Source organism: Lygodium microphyllum, chromosome 10, assembly GCF_053477565.2.
Source record: "Lygodium microphyllum isolate KBCC chromosome 10, Lygodium_microphyllum_v1.1.10, whole genome shotgun sequence".
NCBI classification, from domain to species: domain Eukaryota; kingdom Viridiplantae; phylum Streptophyta; class Polypodiopsida; order Schizaeales; family Lygodiaceae; genus Lygodium; species Lygodium microphyllum.
This window is the reverse complement of record NC_141144.1, coordinates 9,093,594-9,114,526: the sequence shown is the minus strand read 5'-3', so window position 1 is coordinate 9,114,526 and position 20,933 is coordinate 9,093,594. Positions and strand designations below refer to the sequence as shown.

General features: G+C 40.2%; 1 protein-coding gene across 1 annotated transcript; it reads left to right on the top strand.

The window, feature by feature from the left end:
- Positions 1 to 1,790: 1,790 nt before the first annotated feature.
- On the top strand, positions 1,791 to 19,956 carry SRS (Seryl-tRNA synthetase). The gene is made up of 8 exons (XM_087685981.1): positions 1,791 to 1,926; positions 2,039 to 2,187; positions 2,265 to 2,357; positions 18,175 to 18,354; positions 18,439 to 18,605; positions 18,715 to 18,849; positions 18,925 to 19,018; positions 19,169 to 19,956. Exons 1-8 carry the CDS (start codon positions 1,875 to 1,877, stop codon positions 19,433 to 19,435), a joined length of 1,137 nt encoding a protein of 378 aa, XP_087542107.1. The 5' UTR covers positions 1,791 to 1,874; the 3' UTR covers positions 19,436 to 19,956.
- The last annotated feature ends 977 nt before the right edge of the window (positions 19,957 to 20,933 follow it).

Here is a 20,933-nt window from a genome sequence, read left to right as displayed (position 1 = left end):
GGGCTTCAATGTGAAGATTCCTAGAAGAAAACTAAGTAGAAGAAAATTGACTAGAAGATGATGATGGAACATTGTCCTCCACATCAAGACCATAATGCCTCAATAGGGCCTCCGTCGAGAGGATCCCAAGATGGAGTTGTTTGAGCCATTGTGAGTCAATGTGTGACATATAGTGTGGTCAAGAACAAACCAAGCACTCAATGATAGTCTTAGGACACTCTTAGAAGAGCATCGCCTTCGATAACACGTGGAGATATGCTAGGGTTTGACTAAGAACACATAGGATGTACGAACAGGACTAAAACACATTACTTTAGACAAAAATGGACAGTGCATGGCTGTGGGTGGGGGAGATGTTGATGTGTGTCATCCATTGGAGATGAATCCAGAGTATGCTAACTGCCAGTCAGACCAGAGGCCGATGAAGAAAAGTGCCAAATGCGCAAAAACCACTTGTTGTAGATAAAAATGTAGATGAAGCTGACATAAAAAAGTTCTGGAAAACTAAAAATACAGCGACTAGCAGCTGGAATGTTGACATGGCAGTCAGGGTGGCATGATCAGCAGTCACCAAAAGTGACCAACAGCTGGGTGAAGCAGAAAAGTGGCTGGAAATTGTAAACACAGCCTGGCCTGATTATGTCAACGGGCTGCAGAAGTGACCAGCAGTTGGGCAGCTCCAGGATGTAGCAAAGGCAGCAGGATGACCTCCAAGACGCAGCAGGAGGACCTGCAAGGGCTGGGGACAGCAGGTTGGCCTGCTCTAGATAGCAAATGCAGCAGTTTGAATGATGGTGATAACAGGTGGAGTGTGTTGAATAGGTGCTGAAGCAGTCATGGAGGCTGATGGAGATGATGGTGAAGGATGGCAAAAGGGATTGGGGATGTGCAAAGTGGCTGGACAGATCCCTATTTGCAGAAAGATGCACTAAATGTGGGTGCCTGGACACTTAAGGTTCATTAAATACTTGAGTTTTGGGGATGTTTAATGAGCTGGAAAAAGGGATTAAAACTGATTAACACTTTGTTGCTTAACAATATCAGCCCTCCTATGGAATTGGCTGCTGCTTACTCTTCCATCTGCTGCAAGCTTTCTACAAGAATGGATCCAAATCCAGAAAATTCAACTCTGAATTTACTAACTTTGTAACTGATTTATCTCTGAATTATTTGGGGCAAATCTTTTTTGTATCTGTCAACCTATAGAAGCATCTTAAAAAACATGCGGTCACATATATTCTTCTTTGAATCAGCAAATCTTCTTTCACTATACGATTCATGAACTCCATGCATGGATCAAAGCTGTCCTTTTGTTAGGAGTCATTTCTGAAATCTTGTAAAATGGTTTCTGGAAACCATTAGTCACAAATGATGCTTTCCAAGCCTAATAGACTGATATAAGGTTTTATAGTTCCCTGGTCATAGTTATGAGTGTGACACCCCTCAATAGAAATCCTTAAAAGCCCATGGGCTATGAAATCCCGAGTCCACAATGTAAGCACTTTTCTTATTAGTTGTTCCAAAGACATGAAGCTTTTTGGTGTATAGTCATGTACCTTTCTATTGTATCATGTTTTGGATTGATTCACTTATGGGGCTTTTAGTATTGTTAACCATTTTTACTTCTCCCTTCGACCTAGTTCCTCATTTGTAACATATAAAAATTTGGGGTGTTTATGTCTTTTCATTTATTTATCATCTTTTCTGTCATTTACTGATTGGGCCTTTATTAGGTTTCAATTCTATTTAGCACTGTCTTGTCTCATTCCTCTCTTTTATTATTGTAGCGATATAAAGCTATCTGCAACAAAGTTTATTTTTGCTTTTTGCAGGAAGTAGAAAAGCTTCGGGCAGAAAGGAATCATGTTGCTAGTATGATGAAGGGAAAGCTGGATTCTGAAAGGAGAAATGAGCTTGTTGAGGAAGGTCTTGTTCTGAATTACTGAGTTTTATTTCTGTATAGAGTTTTCATTATGCAAATTGCTGGGTCAGTTTGGCCATTATAATGGTTACCGCAATATTGGGTTTGATATTACAGGAAAGCGACTGAAGGAGGTGCTAACTGGACTTGAAGCTGAGCTTACGACTTTGTCGGACGTATTGCAGCATGAGGGCCAACGATTACCTAACATGACACATCCAAATGCTCCAATAGGTGCAGAAGATGCAGCAAAAATAAGAAAAGTGGTAATGGATGAGTGCTTTGCTATAACATGTTTACTTTCAATGTGCCAGTCCTACCTATGCTTATTAGATGATGGCAGGTTGGAAGCAAGCACACGTTTGATTTTCCTGTGAAAAACCATGTTGAGCTAGGTGAAGCATTGGACTTGATAGACTTCGAGGCTGCAGCAGAGGTATGCTTTCTTACTGCAGCAGGGATATCATGAGAGTAGAATTTTCAGTGGACTCCATGTCATACTGGCAGGACTTGTGTGTTCTGGAGTTTCAATTGAATTTGGTCTCTAATGATGGTCATTCATATCTAGTCGTTACAACTTGATCATTATTGGTGGATTCCATCCATATCTTCAATGTTGAAAGGTGACCGGTATTAAAATCAAACTTTTCTTTCATTGGCTGAGCGATTGTGCTTGCATGTGTGCATTCTGAAGGCCAATTGAGAAGTGGAGATTACTAGGTTCATCACATATTGAGAGATAGGGACACAATGTCATTGAAGAAACTCCAGGGCACACAAATAGTAGCAAACTACCTATAGTTCAAATGTGGTGAGAAACAATGAGCCTAAACAAAGGAGGAACACTCTGCAGCTGGAGTTATTAGCACTTGTGCTGCCAACCCAAGTCATGACCCACTCTTTGGGCATACTGTGTTTATTAGTTTTCATCCATGTAACCTGGCTCTTGTTCTATTTGGAGCTTTGTCATGCATGTGAGCATACTCAAACTTGAATTGCCTTGGTAACATCCTTATGTACAAGACAGCAATGTAAGGGAAAAGGATTCGTGCTCAGCAATCTCTTTTAAATGTTACAGACCGTGCAAGCTCAGTTTTTAAAAATAGGGAACTTATCAACATTAGTTATTGAGAAGCACTAAGCAATTCAAAAGTAAACACAAAGGCTATCCCTAGTTGGCTGTTATGTGTGGTGACATCATAACACTAGAAAACCAGTAGAGGCTGTTGAAACAATAATCACACTCTCAACAAGCAACCAAATTGCTAATATCTAACAGAGATCACTCTCAACAAGTACCAATTTGCTAATCTAAGAAAAGGAGAGATATGCTCAGAGGGTAATAACGAGCTCCTCTGTTTTGAAGTCATAGAAACTTGTATGCTTCTCATGAAATGCTTTAGAGGTCTTCCTAGAGAGGAGTTCATAGCAAATCCTTTGGGTTCTCTTACTTGTCAAACTTTGCGATATGTGTTGATACCAAGCATAAGGTGCCTGCCTCAAGCCATATAAGGCCTTCCTCAAGCATCCTTTGATCCTTGGGGTGTTTGAACTTTGTGGCTCTTCCATGTACATCTTCTCTTGAAGACATCATTTAGAAGAGTTGCCTTCACATCCATTTTGAGATGGGTGATGGCCAGTCAATCCTAATGGTAGTCATTTAAGCTGTTGATGCAATTGTTTCTACACAGCCAACTTGGTCATTTGGGCAAGTTCCTTGGTTTCAAGACAAACTTTGAATTTGTCCAAGGTCCATTAGTGTTGTATTTGGTCTTATTAGGCCCATCTAGCACTCATAGGATGAACCAATTCCCAAGTTTGATTTTGATCAATAAAATCCAGCTCCTTTTGCATGGAGCATTGCATATGTCCTATGCAAGTCTCCTCTAAATAAGTAGGCTCTCATCCTCCAATCTCTTGTCCATAAGGTCATATTTTCACACTATGTGAACCAACATGCTAATATGCTATTGTGACCATTGCTAATGCCACAATTGTCCTTTGTAAGCTTTTTGCACGGAGCTTTAGATAGGGTAGAACCTTGGACTCTTGATTAGTATCTTGAACCTGCGTCATATGGAGAATGCGATTGTTGAGGAGGTTCTTTGGCCTATGGGTCACTTGCATACTGAAACTCCTATCCATCGGTATATTTTGGCTATGGTATATTTGCCCCTTTGGCGATGGTATATTTGCAAGGGGGACCTTTGATAAAGGTGGTGGGATGTTGAGCTACCAAATTGAGGACAACTTTAACACAAAACCATGTATTAAGTCCTAGTTTACCTCCACAAAAACAGCCCCTAAAGCATTTTTTCTTAAAGAGATTTTTTATTCTGGTAGTAGGAGAAATGCTCCAAAAGCTGCTATAGGAGGGCATGTTGTGGGTATCCATCTCTATCCCCAGTTCATTCAATCACTCCATCATCATTACCCTCTCCAACTGGCTGTCCATCTACTGCTGGCTGCCACCCTATCCTTGGTTGTGCTACCCACTCTTTGGGAGTCAGTGCCCTTACCGGCAGCCTACCACCCTTACTGCCCAGGCTGTCACCAGTATGTCTGGAGGCTCCTTCTTGCTGTTACCATCATGAGTGCACTATTGTGACCGGTGGCGTGAGGATCGAGACACGCAATGCTTTCTCACAGCAGAGAGACAGAGACAGAGTGCACAGTAGAGAGTGAGAGTGAGCACGACTTGTGGGTACAATGACGAGTGTACCTCTTTAGGTTTTTAGATAGATATATATAAGAAAGTACAAATGACGACTTGTGGGTACAATGACGAGTGTATGTCTTTGACGACTTGTGGGTACAATGAGGAGTGTACCTCTTTAGGTTTTTAGATAGACATATATATGAAAGTACAAATGTGCTAAGGGTGTGTTCACACCTGTGCATATATAAAAGGCACAACGACCCTTTATTCCCAACAACCTCCCACCTAAAGGCAATGTGCCTTAAGAGAAGAAAAGAATCAGCTAAGTCTAGGTATGTACAAAGCTGAAATACATATATCTATCCAACTCCCATCATCTGTCGGCAATGAGCTAACCGCTTTGCTGGAAGACCTTTCTTGAGAAGATCTGCAAGATTATCATCTGTATGCACTTTGACAAGCTCAATGTTCTTGCTGTCAAGTACATCTCTAATGAAGTGGTACTTTACTTGTATGTGCTTCGTCTTTGCATGAAAGACGGGATTGCGTGCTAGCATGATAGCACTCTGACTATCACAATGAAGAATAGGTAACTTTGTAATTCCAAGCTCTCCCACCAAACGTGAAAGCCACAAAGCCTTCTTGCATGTCTCAGTGGCAGCCACATACTCTGCCTGTGTAGTAGACAATACAACACACTTATGTAGCTTGGAGATCCAAGAGACTGCTCCTCCTGTGAAGGTAAACACATACCCAGAAGTGGACTTTTTGCAATCCGCATGACCAACATAGTCTGCATTCGTAAAGCCAACGACAGATACCTTCTACTTTCCAAAGTAGATGCACAAATCCTTTGTGCCTTTGAGGTATCTCATAATACATTTCACTGCTTTCCAATGCTTTTTACCAGGATTTGTCATGTATCTGCTAACTCCCATTGCAAAGGCAATGTCAGGACGTGTAGCAACCATAGCATACATCAAACTGCCAACAGTTGAAACAAATGGTATCTTGGCCATTTCAGCCTTCTCATCATTAGATGTAGGGCTATCCTCTGTACGGAGTTTCACATATGGAGTCAATGGAACCCCAATTCTTTTCCCCCCCTTCATATTGAAACACTGCAAAACCTTGGAGATATATTCTTACTGAGATAGATAGAGTAATCCTTTGATCTATCTCTGAGTATTCGCATGCCAAGAATGTGATTTGCATCACCAAGATCCTTCATGTCAAAGTTGCCATGAAGATTTTTTTTGATTTAGTGAGTCAAGGGCATGAGTATTCTTGCCAGCAGTCAGCATGTCATCAACATACAAAACCAAGATAATCAGATTGCCATCTGCGGCCTTCTTGGTGTACAAGTAGTGATCCACTTGACTTCTATGAAAACCTTGAGATTGCATAAATGTATCAAACTTATGATACCGTTCTCTTGGTGTTTGTTTTAGCCCATACGTTTCTTTTGAGTTTACATACCATCTTCTCTTTCCCTTTTGCCAAAAACCCTTCAAGCTGCTGCATATATATATCTTCATGCAGATTATCATGTAAGAATGTAGTCTTTACATCCATCTGTATGAGCTCCATATCTTCAGTTGCAACCAAGCCCAAAATGATTCTCAATGTAGTCATCTTGACTACAGGAGAGAAGATCTCATCAAAGTCAACTCCATGTTCATGCTTGTACCCCTTTGCAACCAATCTTACTTTGTACTTTGGCGAGGAACTAGAAGTGATATTTATCTTGTAAACCCATTTGCATGGAAGGGTTTTTTGCCCTTTAGGCAACCGCACCAAGTCCCAAGTGCCATTTTTCTCAAGAGATTCCATCTCTGACAACATGGCTTTATACCATTTCTTACTGTCCTGTCTATCCATTGCTTCCTTGAAGCAAGACGGTTCACCACAGTCTGTCAACATGACATAATTAGCCACATTGTTTGCACCAGGAACAAATCTATCAGGTTGTCTAGTAGCCCTAGACGATCTCCTAACCCAATGATCATTGTTTGTTGGCTGTCGAGCATTTTCAGCTTGCTATCCTGGCATTTCAAGTTGTAAATTAGCATTAATAGCTTGTTGTCCTGGTTGTTCCTGCACATCTAGTGGCTCATCATTATGGGCAATAGCTGCTTGATCATTTCCAACATTATTTTCTGCATTTGTAGGTTCATTTACAGTAGGTATTTGCTACTGTATAGCGGGCATATTTTGCTGTCCAAAAGGTATTTCTTCTCGGAATACAACCCTACGGAGCTCCTCAGTCTTTTTAGGATGTTTACGCATGCGATCTTCCCGGAAGATAACATCATTGCTGCGTACTACTTTCCTTTTCTTGGGATCCCACAATCTATACTCCATTTCACCCTCGTCACCATATCGCAGAAAATGCATTTATAGAACTTTGGCTCAAGTTTGTTGCGTTTTTCTTTATGAATGTACACAAATGCTTCGTAGGAAAATACTTTCAAGTGTGCATACGAAGGTGGCTTGCCCGACCATGCTTCTTGGGAAACTTCCTCCCCTCCCCCCCCCCGGCGCCGCCCCAAAGACGTGTTTGGTGATTGATACAAGGTATCAAGTGTACGGCTGTCATAACAGCCTTTGTCCAAAAACCATGGGATAATGCAGCATGAGACAACATCATATGGACCTTATCCTGTATGATCCGATTCATACGCTTTGCAACTCCATTTTGGGGTAGATTGAGGGGCAGTGAGCTCCCTCTTTATCCCTTTGCTGTCACAGAATGGCTGAAAGGCCTTGGATACATATTTCCTACCATTGTCAGAGCGAAGACACTTAAGTGTCTTATCAGTTTGATTTTCAACCGATGCCAAGAAATTTTTAAACTTGTCAAGCACTTCGTCCTTGCTACGGATAGGGTAAACCCATATCTTCCGTGTAGCATCATCGACAAAGGTGACAAAATATTTCTTTCCCCCTAAAGATAACCCTGGCATTTGATATACATCAGAATGTACTAACTCTAGAGGAGAAGATTTCAGCGAAAGAGACTTCTTATGAGACGTCTGTGCATGTTTACCATAAACACAATGATCTCAATGCTCAAAATGAGCATAACGAAGACAAGGCAAGTAACCCAAACGAGAAAATACTTTCATTCCAGTTTGACTCATGTGTCCCAACCGGCCATACCACAAAGAAACACTTGGTTGCTCAGTCACGGCAACAACATGATTGCTCACACTAGATACATGGAGGGGATACAAGGTATCACTTTTACAACCTCTGGCAATCACTCTAGATCCCTTACAAATCTTCAATTTTCCATCTCCTAAGGTGGTATGTAATCCATCGTCATCTAGCTGCCCTGTGCTAATCAAGCTCTTCTTGAGCTGAGGTACATGCTAAAGTGTGAAGACAGAACCATGTTGAAACTGCAACTGCACAATGTCAATACTTGCAATGTCATATGCATAGTTGTCCCCAAGATGGACAACACCATGTCGACCCCTGTATAGTCAGAGAACCACTCACGATGAGGGGTGATATGAAAGGAAGCATCTGAATCGAGAATTCAAGTGTGCATGTCATCATGTGTATCTGCAAGTAAAGCATGTGCACTAAAGTGTGAAGAGACCAAGAGTACGTCATTCCCACTGTCAGTGTCATGAGTGACTACATTCACCTCTTCAATTTTGACATTGCTATTCTTAGGCTAATTCTCTTTTTTCTCTTCCTTGCTATGATCTGTCTTCTTGCCCTTTCCTTTTCCTTTCTTCCATTCGTAGCAATTACGTTTAAAGTGACCCTTTTTGCAACAATAATGGCATTCAACATCCTTGCCACTTGATTTACTATGTCCCTTGCTATCAGATTTGCCTTTCTGTTGTGCCCCTAGTATGCAAAGCACTGGAAGACTTACTGGATGCATTGTTTTGCCGATTCATTTCTTCCATGAGTAGAGCACTCTCTACATTAGCATACAAAAGAATCGCATTAGAATTGCTCATAGTAGTCGTGAATGTATCCCGACTCTTTGGCAGAGTGCAAAGCAAGAACGTAGCCTTAAATTCTTCATCAATCAAGAACTTCAAGGCAACCAACTGGCTGAAAATGGAGTTAAACTCACTCAAATGAGTAGACATTGATGTACCCTCTTTCATACGCAAATCCATAAGCTTTTTGAGCCAATACACTTTGCTTGCGGCAGTCTTTTGTGCATATAGTTTTTCCAGTTGAGTCCAAATAGCATATGCAGAATCCAAACCTTCAATGTTAAACAGCAAGGCATTAGAAATCGATAGCTCGATGGTTGAGCGTGCATGCTCATTTAACTCATCCCAATCTTCATGTTCCATTTCTGCAGGCTTTGCCCCTTTGGTCTTAATTGGCTTTGCTTGCGTCTTCTGCAACAGGATATTGTAGCACTGTTTTTGCTAGAGTGCAAAATTATGTGCTCCTTCAAGCTTCTTAATGTGCATGAGATTATTGCTGTCACTGCTGCCAGCCATGATTTTCAGCCCAAATGTGACCGAAAGATTCAGCAAATGCAGGCCCAACTGTCACACAAGTGAAGAATTTGTTTGCCTTGGGAAAGTCTTTGGGAATAAGGCTCACAGAAAAAAATCTGTCTGACGACTGAGCGCCTTCCATGCGCCCATATTTTCCAACAAGAGGAACCTGGTAATAATGACCCGCTGGCGCACCGTCATTTTGTGCCACTTTATATCCGCCGGCTGCAAGGGCAGGAGAATCTGTTCTAGCCATATCGAGCCAAAAGACAAGGAGAATCCCTTAAGATTTGCCGATGAGGGCCACTTTTCCACCTCGAGGTCTATTCGAAGTGGGTATCTACTGCCCGCAGACTGTGAGCCGTAATAGCACGTTACCGTTATTAAATCCCCCCGGTGGGCTTTAAGGGGAACTTTGTGAAATCTATCTATGGGCATATGAGGCTCTCTCCGCGTTTTTTTCATTTCTATAACGTACGGCTTTGACGGAGGATGAAACAAACCAGCAATAAATGACCACGTAGAAGCAGAAATTTCAGATCTATAAGTAAATTTTCAGAAGCACCAAACCTTGTGCTACAACACTCCACAAATGATTACAGCTGTTTCAAGGGCAAATACATCACATTACATGATAAGTCCCAAAATTTAGCTGCAATTTTTGTTGTACATGCACCCATGGGCATAAAATTTGACACGCACGGTCAAGAGCCCCAAAATTTTTTTGCTCAAAGTATCAACCATACATCTGCACTGTCTCTGACATGCATAGAATAGGCCAATTTTGCCAAAATAGAGCAATTTCAGCAAAACCTCCAAATTTTTTCAAGTGCTAGATGTCCAAATTGCATGGAATTAAACCCACATGTACATAAAATGACCAAATGGCGCACAAATTTTGCCCAAACAACAAAGGCCCTAAATTGCACGGGGTCCAATGTGCATCAATGTCAAGAAATTGGGTAAATTTCAGCCCAATTCTTGCATGTACATGAAAAGCCCCAAATGTCGGAGGCAAAATGTCACAAATTCCTGTAATTTCTGAGACAAATGGTCTTGCTCTGCATCACAATCTCCAAATCCGAGAAAAGCCCCAAATTTTCGGGCCAAGACTGTACAGATCTGCACTTTGTGAGTATGCGCGCGAACCCTCGTCAAGGAGGAGTAGAAACTTTTTTTTAAAAAGAAAAGAAAGAAAGAAAAAAAACGTGACCGAGGGGGGGGGGGGTCCGTTGACCCGTTGTGTAGTCGCTCGTGCAGTCACCATGCGCCCGTCGGCAGGTCATTGCCCTAGAGCGTGTCGTTTGATCTAGTTGCAGCCCATTTGTCGCCGCGCGTCAGCTGCCCTGTTGAGTCTGCAGCAACTGTGGCCCACGACCTCACGACCTCACGACCTGCTCGCCTTCTGCAGCCCGCCTTTTGTAACAGTTGTTGTCTGCTACTCGTTGAGCCCACCTGGGACTCCTACAACACCTGTTGTCTGTTTCGTCTCAAGAAGCATGCACTCCTTGCTGTTTTGATACCGGTTTGTTGTGACTGGTGGCACAAGGATTGAGACACGCAATGCTTTCTCATAGCAAAGAGACAGAGACAGAGAGTGCAGAGTAGAGAGTGAGAGTGAGCATGACTTGTGTTACAATGATGAGTGTACCTCTTTAGGTTTTTAGATAGATATATATATATATGAAAGTACAAATGTGCCAAGGGTGTGTTCACACCTGTATACATAGAAAAGGCATGATGGCCCTTTATTCCCAACATACACTCTATCTATTGCATTTTGCTTGTAGAGGCTTGTTAGTTGCTGTGTTTCATCTTTGGTTCTAGGCTGTTGTCCATTGTCGACATCATCAATTGCAAAAATTGCCCACAACTATTGCATTTTCATCACCCTTTGCTCTAGTATAATGCATTGATATTATCTTGGTTTAGTTGTGCTTGAGATTGTCAAAGGTAAAATTTTCACTCTCCCCCTAAATTTGCTCCAATGAGAGATGCAGCTGTCGAATAGTCTCCACTTCTTTGAGCTTCCCATATTAGTATCACATTTTCATTTTAAAATTCATTTAGCAGTTTTTCATTGTTATTTTCTTTTTCTTTTCTTTTGCATTCTTGTTTGAGTTCACAATGTTTTAGTTGTGGTCCTACACTTAAGTGTTCGCCTTGTGCAGACTCTAGTATACCTTCACATGGTGTTTGTTACGAGGGCGACAAGAACATGGCAAGGACAAGTATTGTCATCTCACAACTTATAGGAGAATAACTTGAAGAAGAAGAACTTATTTCTTTATTACAAAAGGATGAAGCACAACAATATATATCTTGATATAAGACAAGAACTCGATATTAGACTAGATGAAAGCCAAGATAAGACAGGGCAAGAACTAGAGATACATGGCTTGAATTGGAACTAGAGGAGGAGTCATCCTTGCAAGAGTGTCACAATTGGTGTTGGCAAGATTGAAGGGCTTGTTGCCCAAGACTCCTATTTATACTCGACTTGAGAAGATTAAGGGAAAGCTTGTAGATAATGATATTGTTGATGATATAAGCATTGTTGATATAAGTGATGACATAAGCAATGTTGATGAAAGCTTTGATACAAGCGTTCTTCTACATCCTATCAAAAAATCTTCTAGGATCTTCCTAGAATCACCTAGAACTTTTTGTAATCTTCCAAAAGTTTCTAGAAGATACTAGGTTTCTTGCTATCCAGAACATTTCTCCCCACCCCCCTTTAAGCAACGAGTTTCATGAGGTGCAGTGGGGTTTCTAGGTTAAGGCTCTTAGCTTCAATGGATGCCATTAATGAAACTCCTTTACTTCAGCAAGTACTGGGTGAAGATGGAAGGTTGGTTCTCATGTTTGCTCACTAGCTTTATAGCTCTTTTAACGAACAACGCATTCAAGCCTTTTGTGAGAGATTTTGTAATCAATGATAATCTCGACTTTGTACGCTTGGTGACCTTTGATTTTAACCGGTGGTTGTAAGTTCCTTCCCCTTATTGAGGATGTATGCCAAGTCTCCAAGTCTAATATATGAAATATTGTGTGGATTCTCATGGATTGTGGTAACTAGACATAATAAAGGACATGATTCACTTGGCCAATGATCTTGAGTGGCCCATGTTTTTGATAATCTAGCTTGTGGGAAGAGTGAGATGAATATAAATCTTATTGTAAAAGCTAAATTTGATCTTTGATATTATAAGTTGGATGTTATATCCAATGTTGATTGACATTGTCTTTATATCTTTATTAGGCTTGTGGAATATGTGCTTTAACTCCTTATGTATCTTTGACAAGTGTTCAATATGATTTATAGCTGCTGGATTCTTTACTAGGTGACTCACATACTCTGCTACATGACTCATATAAATGTCGATTTTAGGGTGTCTTTCTTTATTGGGTAAAGAATGGAGTTTGCCTACTAAATGTATGACTAGTATTATTGTAGGTAAATCTAGCCAAGGAAAGTAAATCCACCCAATTATCTTAATGATAATTGATTATACATTGGAGATATTATTCCAAGACTTGATTTACTCTCTCAGTTTGTCATTACTTTGAGGGTGGTTGGTCAAAGAGAGATTGGTTTGAATACCGAGGAGCTTGAGGAGACTTCCCCCAAAAACTTGACACAAATTGTGGTCCTCAATTTGAAACAGTGTCATATAATAACCCATGATAATGGTAGATAGGTTGAAGGAAAAGTTGGGTCATGCCTCCGCCACCATCTATCTTGTGGGTGTGGGGATAAAGTGTGCCATCTTGGTAAAACTATCAATCACCACAAGAATGGAATCGAATCCCTTGGAGGAAGGTAGATCGATAGTTTGTTGTCACATATGACCAAGGGTGATTAGGAATAGACAAGGGATGGAGCAACCCATGAGATTGATGGCAAGGGACTTTGGCTTTGTTGTATGTATTACATGTGCGTACAAATTATTTAGACTAATCTTTACATTTGAAGCTACTAATTGTCTTGAGAGATGAGCTCTATTGTTTTATTGACTGTTCTATGGTTGAAAGATCATGCCTTATTGGATTATATGTAAGTAAAGTGATTGTCACAAGGACGTGAAATTTTATTGCTTTGCTTAGCATTTGATTAAAAGTAAATCGAATATGCTAATGTTACTTACACGTCATGTGTAAATTAATTATTTCATAGTGTGGGACCTAGGACCTTGAGATATGAGTTGATGTCAAAGGCAAAAGTTGTGATAAGTTATATCTGATAGGTACTAGGTGGTACTGAGTGTTAGATTTGGGCCCATATTATTGAAGTCAAAGAGTAACAATACAACTTTAGAGTGAACACGACAGTAGAGAGAGAGTGTGTAGTCCTAGCTCGACACTTGATAGATTGAAAAGTAAGATACCAAGTACAAAGTACAACCCTTAGACTTTAGGGTTGTGTAAGTGACTTAAAGTGCGTTTACACATAGATGTTTGTAATATGTGGTAAGTAACCAAAATGTGTAGCATAAATACATAGATGAAAAATAATGTAAGTGGGAAACAAACCTCTTTTACAGAGAGTAAAGAGTGCCCAAGTGTCCCATGTGCAGATCATTGACACTTGTGTGTGAGCATATAGGCGTGAGTAAAATCCAACAAATCTCCTTGGAGTGATAAGTGATCAACATAGAAGGATTATCCACCAAAGGAGATCAAATTTAAAGCATTGCGAAATGCTTCAAATTTGTCGCAAGGAAGAGGTTTGGTGAAGATGTCTGCCATATTATTGTTAGTAGAATAGTTTGACAAGGCTGATACCCCTGTATGTAGTCTCTTTGTGAAAAAGTGATAATGTATCTCAATGTGTTTCGCGCGTGCATGAAACTCTAGGTTTCGTGCCATTGCAATGGACTGTCAGTAAACAAAGGAGTAGGCTCCGTGACAGATACATTAAGACCAGCCAACAAATGTCTCAGCCATACACATTCAATTGTAGTAGTGAAAGCTGCCTTGTATTTAGGTTCACAAGATGATGTGGCAACAATGGATTGTTTCTTGCTAAGCCAAGAAATGCAAGAAGAGCCAAGAAAGAAATAATTTTCACTTGTAGAGTGACGAGAATCAAAATCTCCAACCCAATCGGAATCATTGTAAGCATGTAGCTGTATCGGCCCCTCCTTGGCATAAAGCAATCCAAGAGTCCTAGTGCCTTGTAAGTATTGAAAAACGTGCTTCACAACTTGATACGGTGACGTGTGGGTTGCACATATATCTACTTAAGGCTGAAACTGCAAATTGAATATCTCACTTTGTGTTGCATAAATAATTAAGGCATCCAACTGTATATGTATGCATGTCAAACATATCATTGTCATTATGCAGAGATAGCTTAAGTCCAGTCTCCATCGGTGTGTATTGGCTTGCAATCCTGAAAGCCAAATCTCTCAAGCAGTTTACTAATATATCTGGACTATGACCATCCAATGCCTCTTGTATCATGAATAAATTGAATGCCCAAATAGTAATGCAAAGGCCCCAAATCTGACATATCAAAAGTTTGTTGCAAATTTTTCTCAAATGCTAAAATTTGACCAGCATGTGGCCTTGTGAGTAGAAGATCATCCACATAAAGACAAACGGCCAGCCAAGATCCCCTCTCTTTGCAGATGTAAAGAGTAGACTCTGATGGGCTGTTAATGAACCCTTGGCTGAGTAAGAAGGCATAAATTTTGGTATACCAAGCTCGTGGAGCTTGTTTCAAACCATACAAAGCTTTTTTCAGCTTGCATATCAAGTGTTCAAATCATTTAATTGCAAAACCCATGGGCTGTTGAACATACACTTCTTCCTGAAGTTCCCCATGTAAAAATGCAGTTTTAATGTCAAGCTAGTGCACAATCCAACCATAATCGGCAGCCAATGCAACCATACACCTGATCGTAGTCATGTGGGATGTAGGAGCAAATGTCTTCTCATAATCAATACCTTTCTTTTGTGCATATCCTTTTGCCACAAGCTTGGCCTTGTACTTATCAATGGATCTGTCCGCTTTTTGTTTCAGCTTATAGACCCATTTAGTACCAATGGCTTTCTTTCCAACAAGCAATGTAACTAAATCCCATGTTTGATTCTTTCTGATAGAATTATATTCAGCTTGCATTGCTGCCATCCAATGTATACTCTATTGTGCATCCTCAAAAGAATCAAGCTCATCATCATTAACTGTGTTTGCTGCGATAACAAATTCCATAGCATTAGCATGATCATGCATATGTGTTTGTCTTTGAGTGCCACCAGCAAGAGGAGCATCCAAATGACTATCTTGTAGAGTTTGCGAGTACCATCTAGGTATGTGTCTAGCCTCTTGATTATGTACATGCTCTTGATGAACTTGTTGTTAAACATCTTGCTGAATATTTAGCTCAACCATAGGCTGAATTTCTGCATTATTTAATGGAGCAGCTGGCCAAACATTTTGTTCATTTAATAAAGCTCCAATTGTATCACCAAAAGAAATAGGCAGTAGTCCTTCAAACACATATTTTGCAGCTTGATATGTGACATAACCAGCAAGAGATAATTCTGTTTTTTCATCAAAAATCACACCTCTATTGACGAAAACTTTCTTGAAAATAGGATCGTACAATTTGCACCCTTTGCTTTTACTACTGTATCCCACAAATATGCATTTGACAGCCTTATTGTCTATTCTTTTTATCAATGCTTTGGGAATATGACCATATGCAAGACACCCAAAAGTGCAAAGTGACCAACTGAAGGTTTACGGCTGTTCCAAGCCTCAAAAGATGTTATATTTTTCAATGCTTTAGTAGGGCACCTATTCAAAACGTGGCAAGCACACATAACTGCTTCCATCCAAAATACACGTGGCAATTTCTTAGCCTTCAACCTACATATGGCGATCTCCATGAGTGACCGATTTTTTCTTTCCGCAACCCCATTCTGTTGTGGAGTATATGTAGTAGTAAATTGATGTGCAATGCCTTCTTACTTCAAAAAAATATTCAGCAAGGAAGACATATATTCTTTCCCTTGGTCCGAATGGAGAGTCTTAATTTGATAGCTAGATTGATTTTCCACTAGTGGAGTAAAAGCCGAAAATGTATCATACACTTTTGACTTTTTAACCAATGAATTAAAAAAAAACAAAAACGTGTAAAGTCATTAATGAAGGTGACAAAGTAATAACATCCACCCAACGACTTTGTCTGCATGGGTCCATATACATTTGAATGCACAATTTTCAACTTGGCTGTAGCTCTAAAAACAACATCACGAGGGGAAGAAAACGGATGCATTTTTCCCAAAATGCACTCTTTACAAATGTGCTCAAGAGGTCTCTTCAAGAGAGGTAAGCCTTCCAATATTTGAGTATGCCGCATAAGCATCAAACCGCCATAATTCACATGGCCCGTACGAGCATGCTGAGTGAGCATCTAACTTATGAAGTCCATGATATAATGTGCTAGCGAGTGCCAAAAAGTCAAGAATTTCTTATCCTTGACTATGCATTTATCATCATCAAAAGTGACTTGCATTCCACATTTTTCTAAAGAAGAAATGGACAACAAATTCTTCTTTATCCGTAGTATATATAAAGCATCCTACAAACAGAGAGTAGGGCCATCAATGGCTTTCAAAATAATCTCTCCAACACCTCTAACAAGAGAAGATGCATTATTGGCACATTCCACTGATTTGCCAACACGAGCTGCAACAACAAAAGTAAACAAATCCTTGCCGGATGTAATGTGCTTAGAAGCACCACTGTCAAAAAACCAAGAGCTAGCTCTATTTGGCCAAGAAGAATCATAACTACAAGTATAAAAACAGTAGTCATGGTCAATGAAGAATGACATAGACTTTGTAGCAGTAGCAGTAGAAGGTGCATTTGAAACTGACATCCCAGACGACTCCTTTTTCTCCTTGGCAATCCGTTTCTTGCATTTTGTGATATAATGACTTGACTTTTTACAGTAATGGCACTAGCTCTTCTTGGCTTGTGTACCCCCTTCTTGTTTTGTGAAGTTTCAGAACTTCCAGAACTTTGCAGAGCATTTTTGGGCTGATTGCCCTTTCCCTTTTGTTTTGGCATAAAAGCTTGTTCAGAAGCCACAACATCCACTCCATTGTTCTTCCTTATTTGTTCTTCTTGCAGCAATAAGCTAACCAACTGAAGAAAAGTAAGTGGCTGCGTAGAAACTCACATTGCAAATTCAATGCCGTAGGAAAGGCCAAACAAGAAGGCAGCAAAAGTTTAAAATCGTAGAAATCATCTGAGAATCAAAATAATACTCATCTACATTCATCAACTGCTCGCATAAGTCTTGAATTTTATTAAGGTGATCTTGCATAGCATCACCTCCTTCCATCTTTACATTTTCAAGTTGCTCCTTTAAAAAAAAAATGTGAGTATCATTTTTTCCAGCAAACATATGCTCAAGTGTAAGCCATGCTACTCTTGAAGTAGTAGGAGAATGGTGGGGTTATTGACCGCTAAACTGCCAATGCAATAAGTGACAATGCTTAGGCATTCCTGGTGTCCCCAGCCTTCTGTGCAAATGTTCTTTGGGGTGGTGGCTGAGCGGCAACTTGTCCACGTCTTGCGCCTTCATGAGAGGTTGCAGCTGCACCCTCTTGCCTTTGGCTATGACCTCCTTGTGGAGGAGTTGCAGCCCCAAGGCCTGAATCATGCTCCAATCATACTTTCATACCTATTTAAATGTGTATGACATTCGATTGCTGTATGAAAAAACTATGGTTGAGCATATTAACATTGTTTTGAACATAGCAACATTCCTTTCATATTCATATCGTTCATGCACTGAATTGTTCCGACAACCATAGATGTCAAGTTGTGTACTCTTCACTTGAGAGTTGTACGATCCAGTTGCTTTTTCCATAGTGTTTTACTAAGCTATATTACACATGGTTGGCAGAGTACAAGTATGATACTTTTGTGCGTTGTAACACATCACGTCTGCAGGATAAACTGAGATTTGAGGACAGTGGCGTATAGGTCTTAAACGTACTATTTTTTGCTACTATTCTTCCTGATTTGAGAATAAGATGAAGGAAAGCGATTTTCGTTGTACTTTTTTAATTTGTCTCTTCTCAAGTATCAGGTCAGTGGAAACAAATTTTACTACTTGAAAAACGAAGCTATGCTACTAGAGATGGCACTTGTAAATTGGGTGCTTTCTGTGCTCGTCAATAAAGGCTTTACTCCTCTGAGCACTCCTGATCTTGTACGCTCTTCGGTCATTGAGAAATGTGGATTCCAGCCTCGAGGTCAAAATACTCAGGTTTTCTTTTCATCTTGGTAACATGTGTTTTAAGTGGAGCACGCCATAACGCTTGTTAAATCGATGTATATAATTTTCGGGCAGGTTTACTCTATTGAAGGCACGGACCTGTGCCTGGCTGGTACAGCAGAGATTCCTTTGGGTGGATTGTACATGGGTCGCATTTTGTCGGAGAGCATGCTTCCTTTGAAACTCGTCGCGTTTTCACATTGTTTTCGAACAGAAGCTGGTGCAGCAGGCGCAGCAACAAGGTTGATGCTTGCCTACTTCCTAATTCAAGAGATCAATATAGCTTGATCACGCGTCGTTGCTTTCTTTACTGATTGCCGGTTTACAGGGCCAATTCTGTGGGTTGAGCAGGGGTCTTTATCGAGTCCACCAATTCAGTAAACTGGAGATGTTTGTGATCTGCAAGCCCGAAGATAGCGATGCTTTCCACGAGGAGTTGATCTCAATTGAGGAGGATCTTTTTGCTTCCCTTGGACTTCATTTCAAGTAAGCCTATCCCGCTTGCAGATTTGAAGCCTGGAATTCGGTCATCTGCATTGTAACATGCTTGTATTCTTGCAGAACATTGGACATGCCTTCAGCGGACCTAGGAGCACCTGCTTATCGGAAATACGATGTGGAGGCTTGGATGCCTGGACTAGATCGATATGGGGAGGTATGCTGAGACGTCCGTTGTGGTTTTTCTTGGGGCATCGAGGTTGATTGGCCTAAAAAGACACCGACGCGTGCAGATGGTCGTTGTACTTTTTAGGGCCATCGAGTTTTGATGTATTGGATTGACCAAAAGCGACACACGTGTGTGCAGATATCGAGCGCCTCAAACTGTACAGATTATCAGAGCCGTCGTCTCAATATAAGGTATCGCCCTGCAGAAGAGGCTTCTGACAAGCCGAAGAAAGGCAAAGGCCCGCCTTTGCGGTTCCCACATACTCTGAATGCCACGGCGTGTGCTGTCCCTCGGATGCTGGTTGCAATACTGGAAAACTTTCAGCAGAAAGATGGCTCAGTCTGCATCCCTGCAGTGCTCCAGCCATTTATGGGAGGGCAGCAGCTAATCGCTTCCAAAACTTAGCTGAAGCGTTCCAGGACCCATCCTCGTAATGGGGGGGGGTTTGGGTAGCTTCACTTACTGAATTTACAGTCAGAGGCCTTGACTACTCTTACTCTACCTTAAAAAGTTCTTTGAGGGCGAGAGTCTCAATATGGGAAGGCCTCTTTAGAAGGATGAAGTTTCAACCTGAGGATATTGAACATCGTGGCCTCGCTTCATTTGTTTCACAACATTTTTAACATACAATAAAATTGGTAGGCTGTTTGGTTGTGCAGCTTAAGAGCTCTATAATTTCGAACTCCTAGACTTTGTAATGATGAAACTAAGTTGTTGTACAACTTGGTTTTGTGATGACATTTGGGGGTGTGTTGGGAATTCGTGTCTACATGGTATTTGCTAAAATGAGTGTAAAGATATAAAGATGTGTGAAACTATCTGCAAGGGCAATGGTTGGGTAAGTTCACTAGGTTGTATACACCACATACTTTGTCCATGTGCAATCACATGTGCACTTCACACTCTCTAGTATTTAAATGAAGTACAATTTATTTTTAGTATTTGAAAAAACCTTTGCAGAAGTTCATCACTAGATGAATATGGTCTTACTATACAAAATATTTGTTACTTGAGAGATGTGAGCTTTGCAAGATGCCTCAAGGGATGTATCCAAGGTTTGAATTTATGCACCCTTCACACGCCCCAAACCTGAAACAACTTGGGCTACAAACCAATTGGCAATGCAAATTTACATTATGGACAACAATTGTAAACGGAGTATACAAATAATTCAAATGAAATAGGCTTTAAAAAAGCTTTCAAAGCACATTTATCTTTGATATGTTTAGTACAATTATTTGTAATAGATAATAAAGTTGTTCAATATAAAGTTTGATAAATGAATTGTAAATTTGTAAATGAGTTTTACAAGTATGAAAAAGTTTATGCTTATAGTCATTCAATGCCTCAAGAAATGTATCTCAAATTAAACAAAATTGGCTTTGTGCTTTGTATCTTTTTAAAAAGTGTACACATAATACCAAACCATAAGATTGTTTAGAAGAAAAATGGTACTTGATAATAAGCTTTCATTTTTATCTTCTCTTTTTATTAGAAGCGCTCGTTCATTCTTTTCTTTTTGATCATTTCTAGCAAAAGATAAGAATATCCTAGATTTTCATTTAACTTGTAGACAAAAATCAAATAGACTTTTCTATGATCTTGTTTCTACTAGGCTTAGGTTTGTAACTAGGTTGGGATCTTGTTACCAAACTCACAGGTTCCCATGGCTTTTGGGTTTGCATGTGAAATGAGTAGTGGGAGAGGGTATGGCCCAAAGTGGTAACCAATCAAATCAATGCATTAAATGGCAAAAGTGTCATTTTTTGTACACTTGGCTCTTAGTAAACAAAGAACCAATCTCATCAAGCTTTTCATGCTTTTAAAAATTTGAAATTTTAATTGGAGTTACTTGTTAAGTTGATGTACTAAATGCTTTATGGGTATAGAACTAGGTTTAACA

Excerpts from the sequence above, each read along its gene's own strand:
- SRS (XM_087685981.1), top strand. The coding sequence starts at position 1,875 with ATGATGAAGGGAAAGCTGGATTCTGAAAGGAGAAATGAGCTTGTTGAG. Across the intron at positions 2,188-2,264 it reads CAGCAAAAATAAGAAAAGTG|GTTGGAAGCAAGCACACGTT; the intron begins GTAATGGATGAG and ends AGATGATGGCAG. Across the intron at positions 18,355-18,438 it reads CTCGAGGTCAAAATACTCAG|GTTTACTCTATTGAAGGCAC; the intron begins GTTTTCTTTTCA and ends ATTTTCGGGCAG.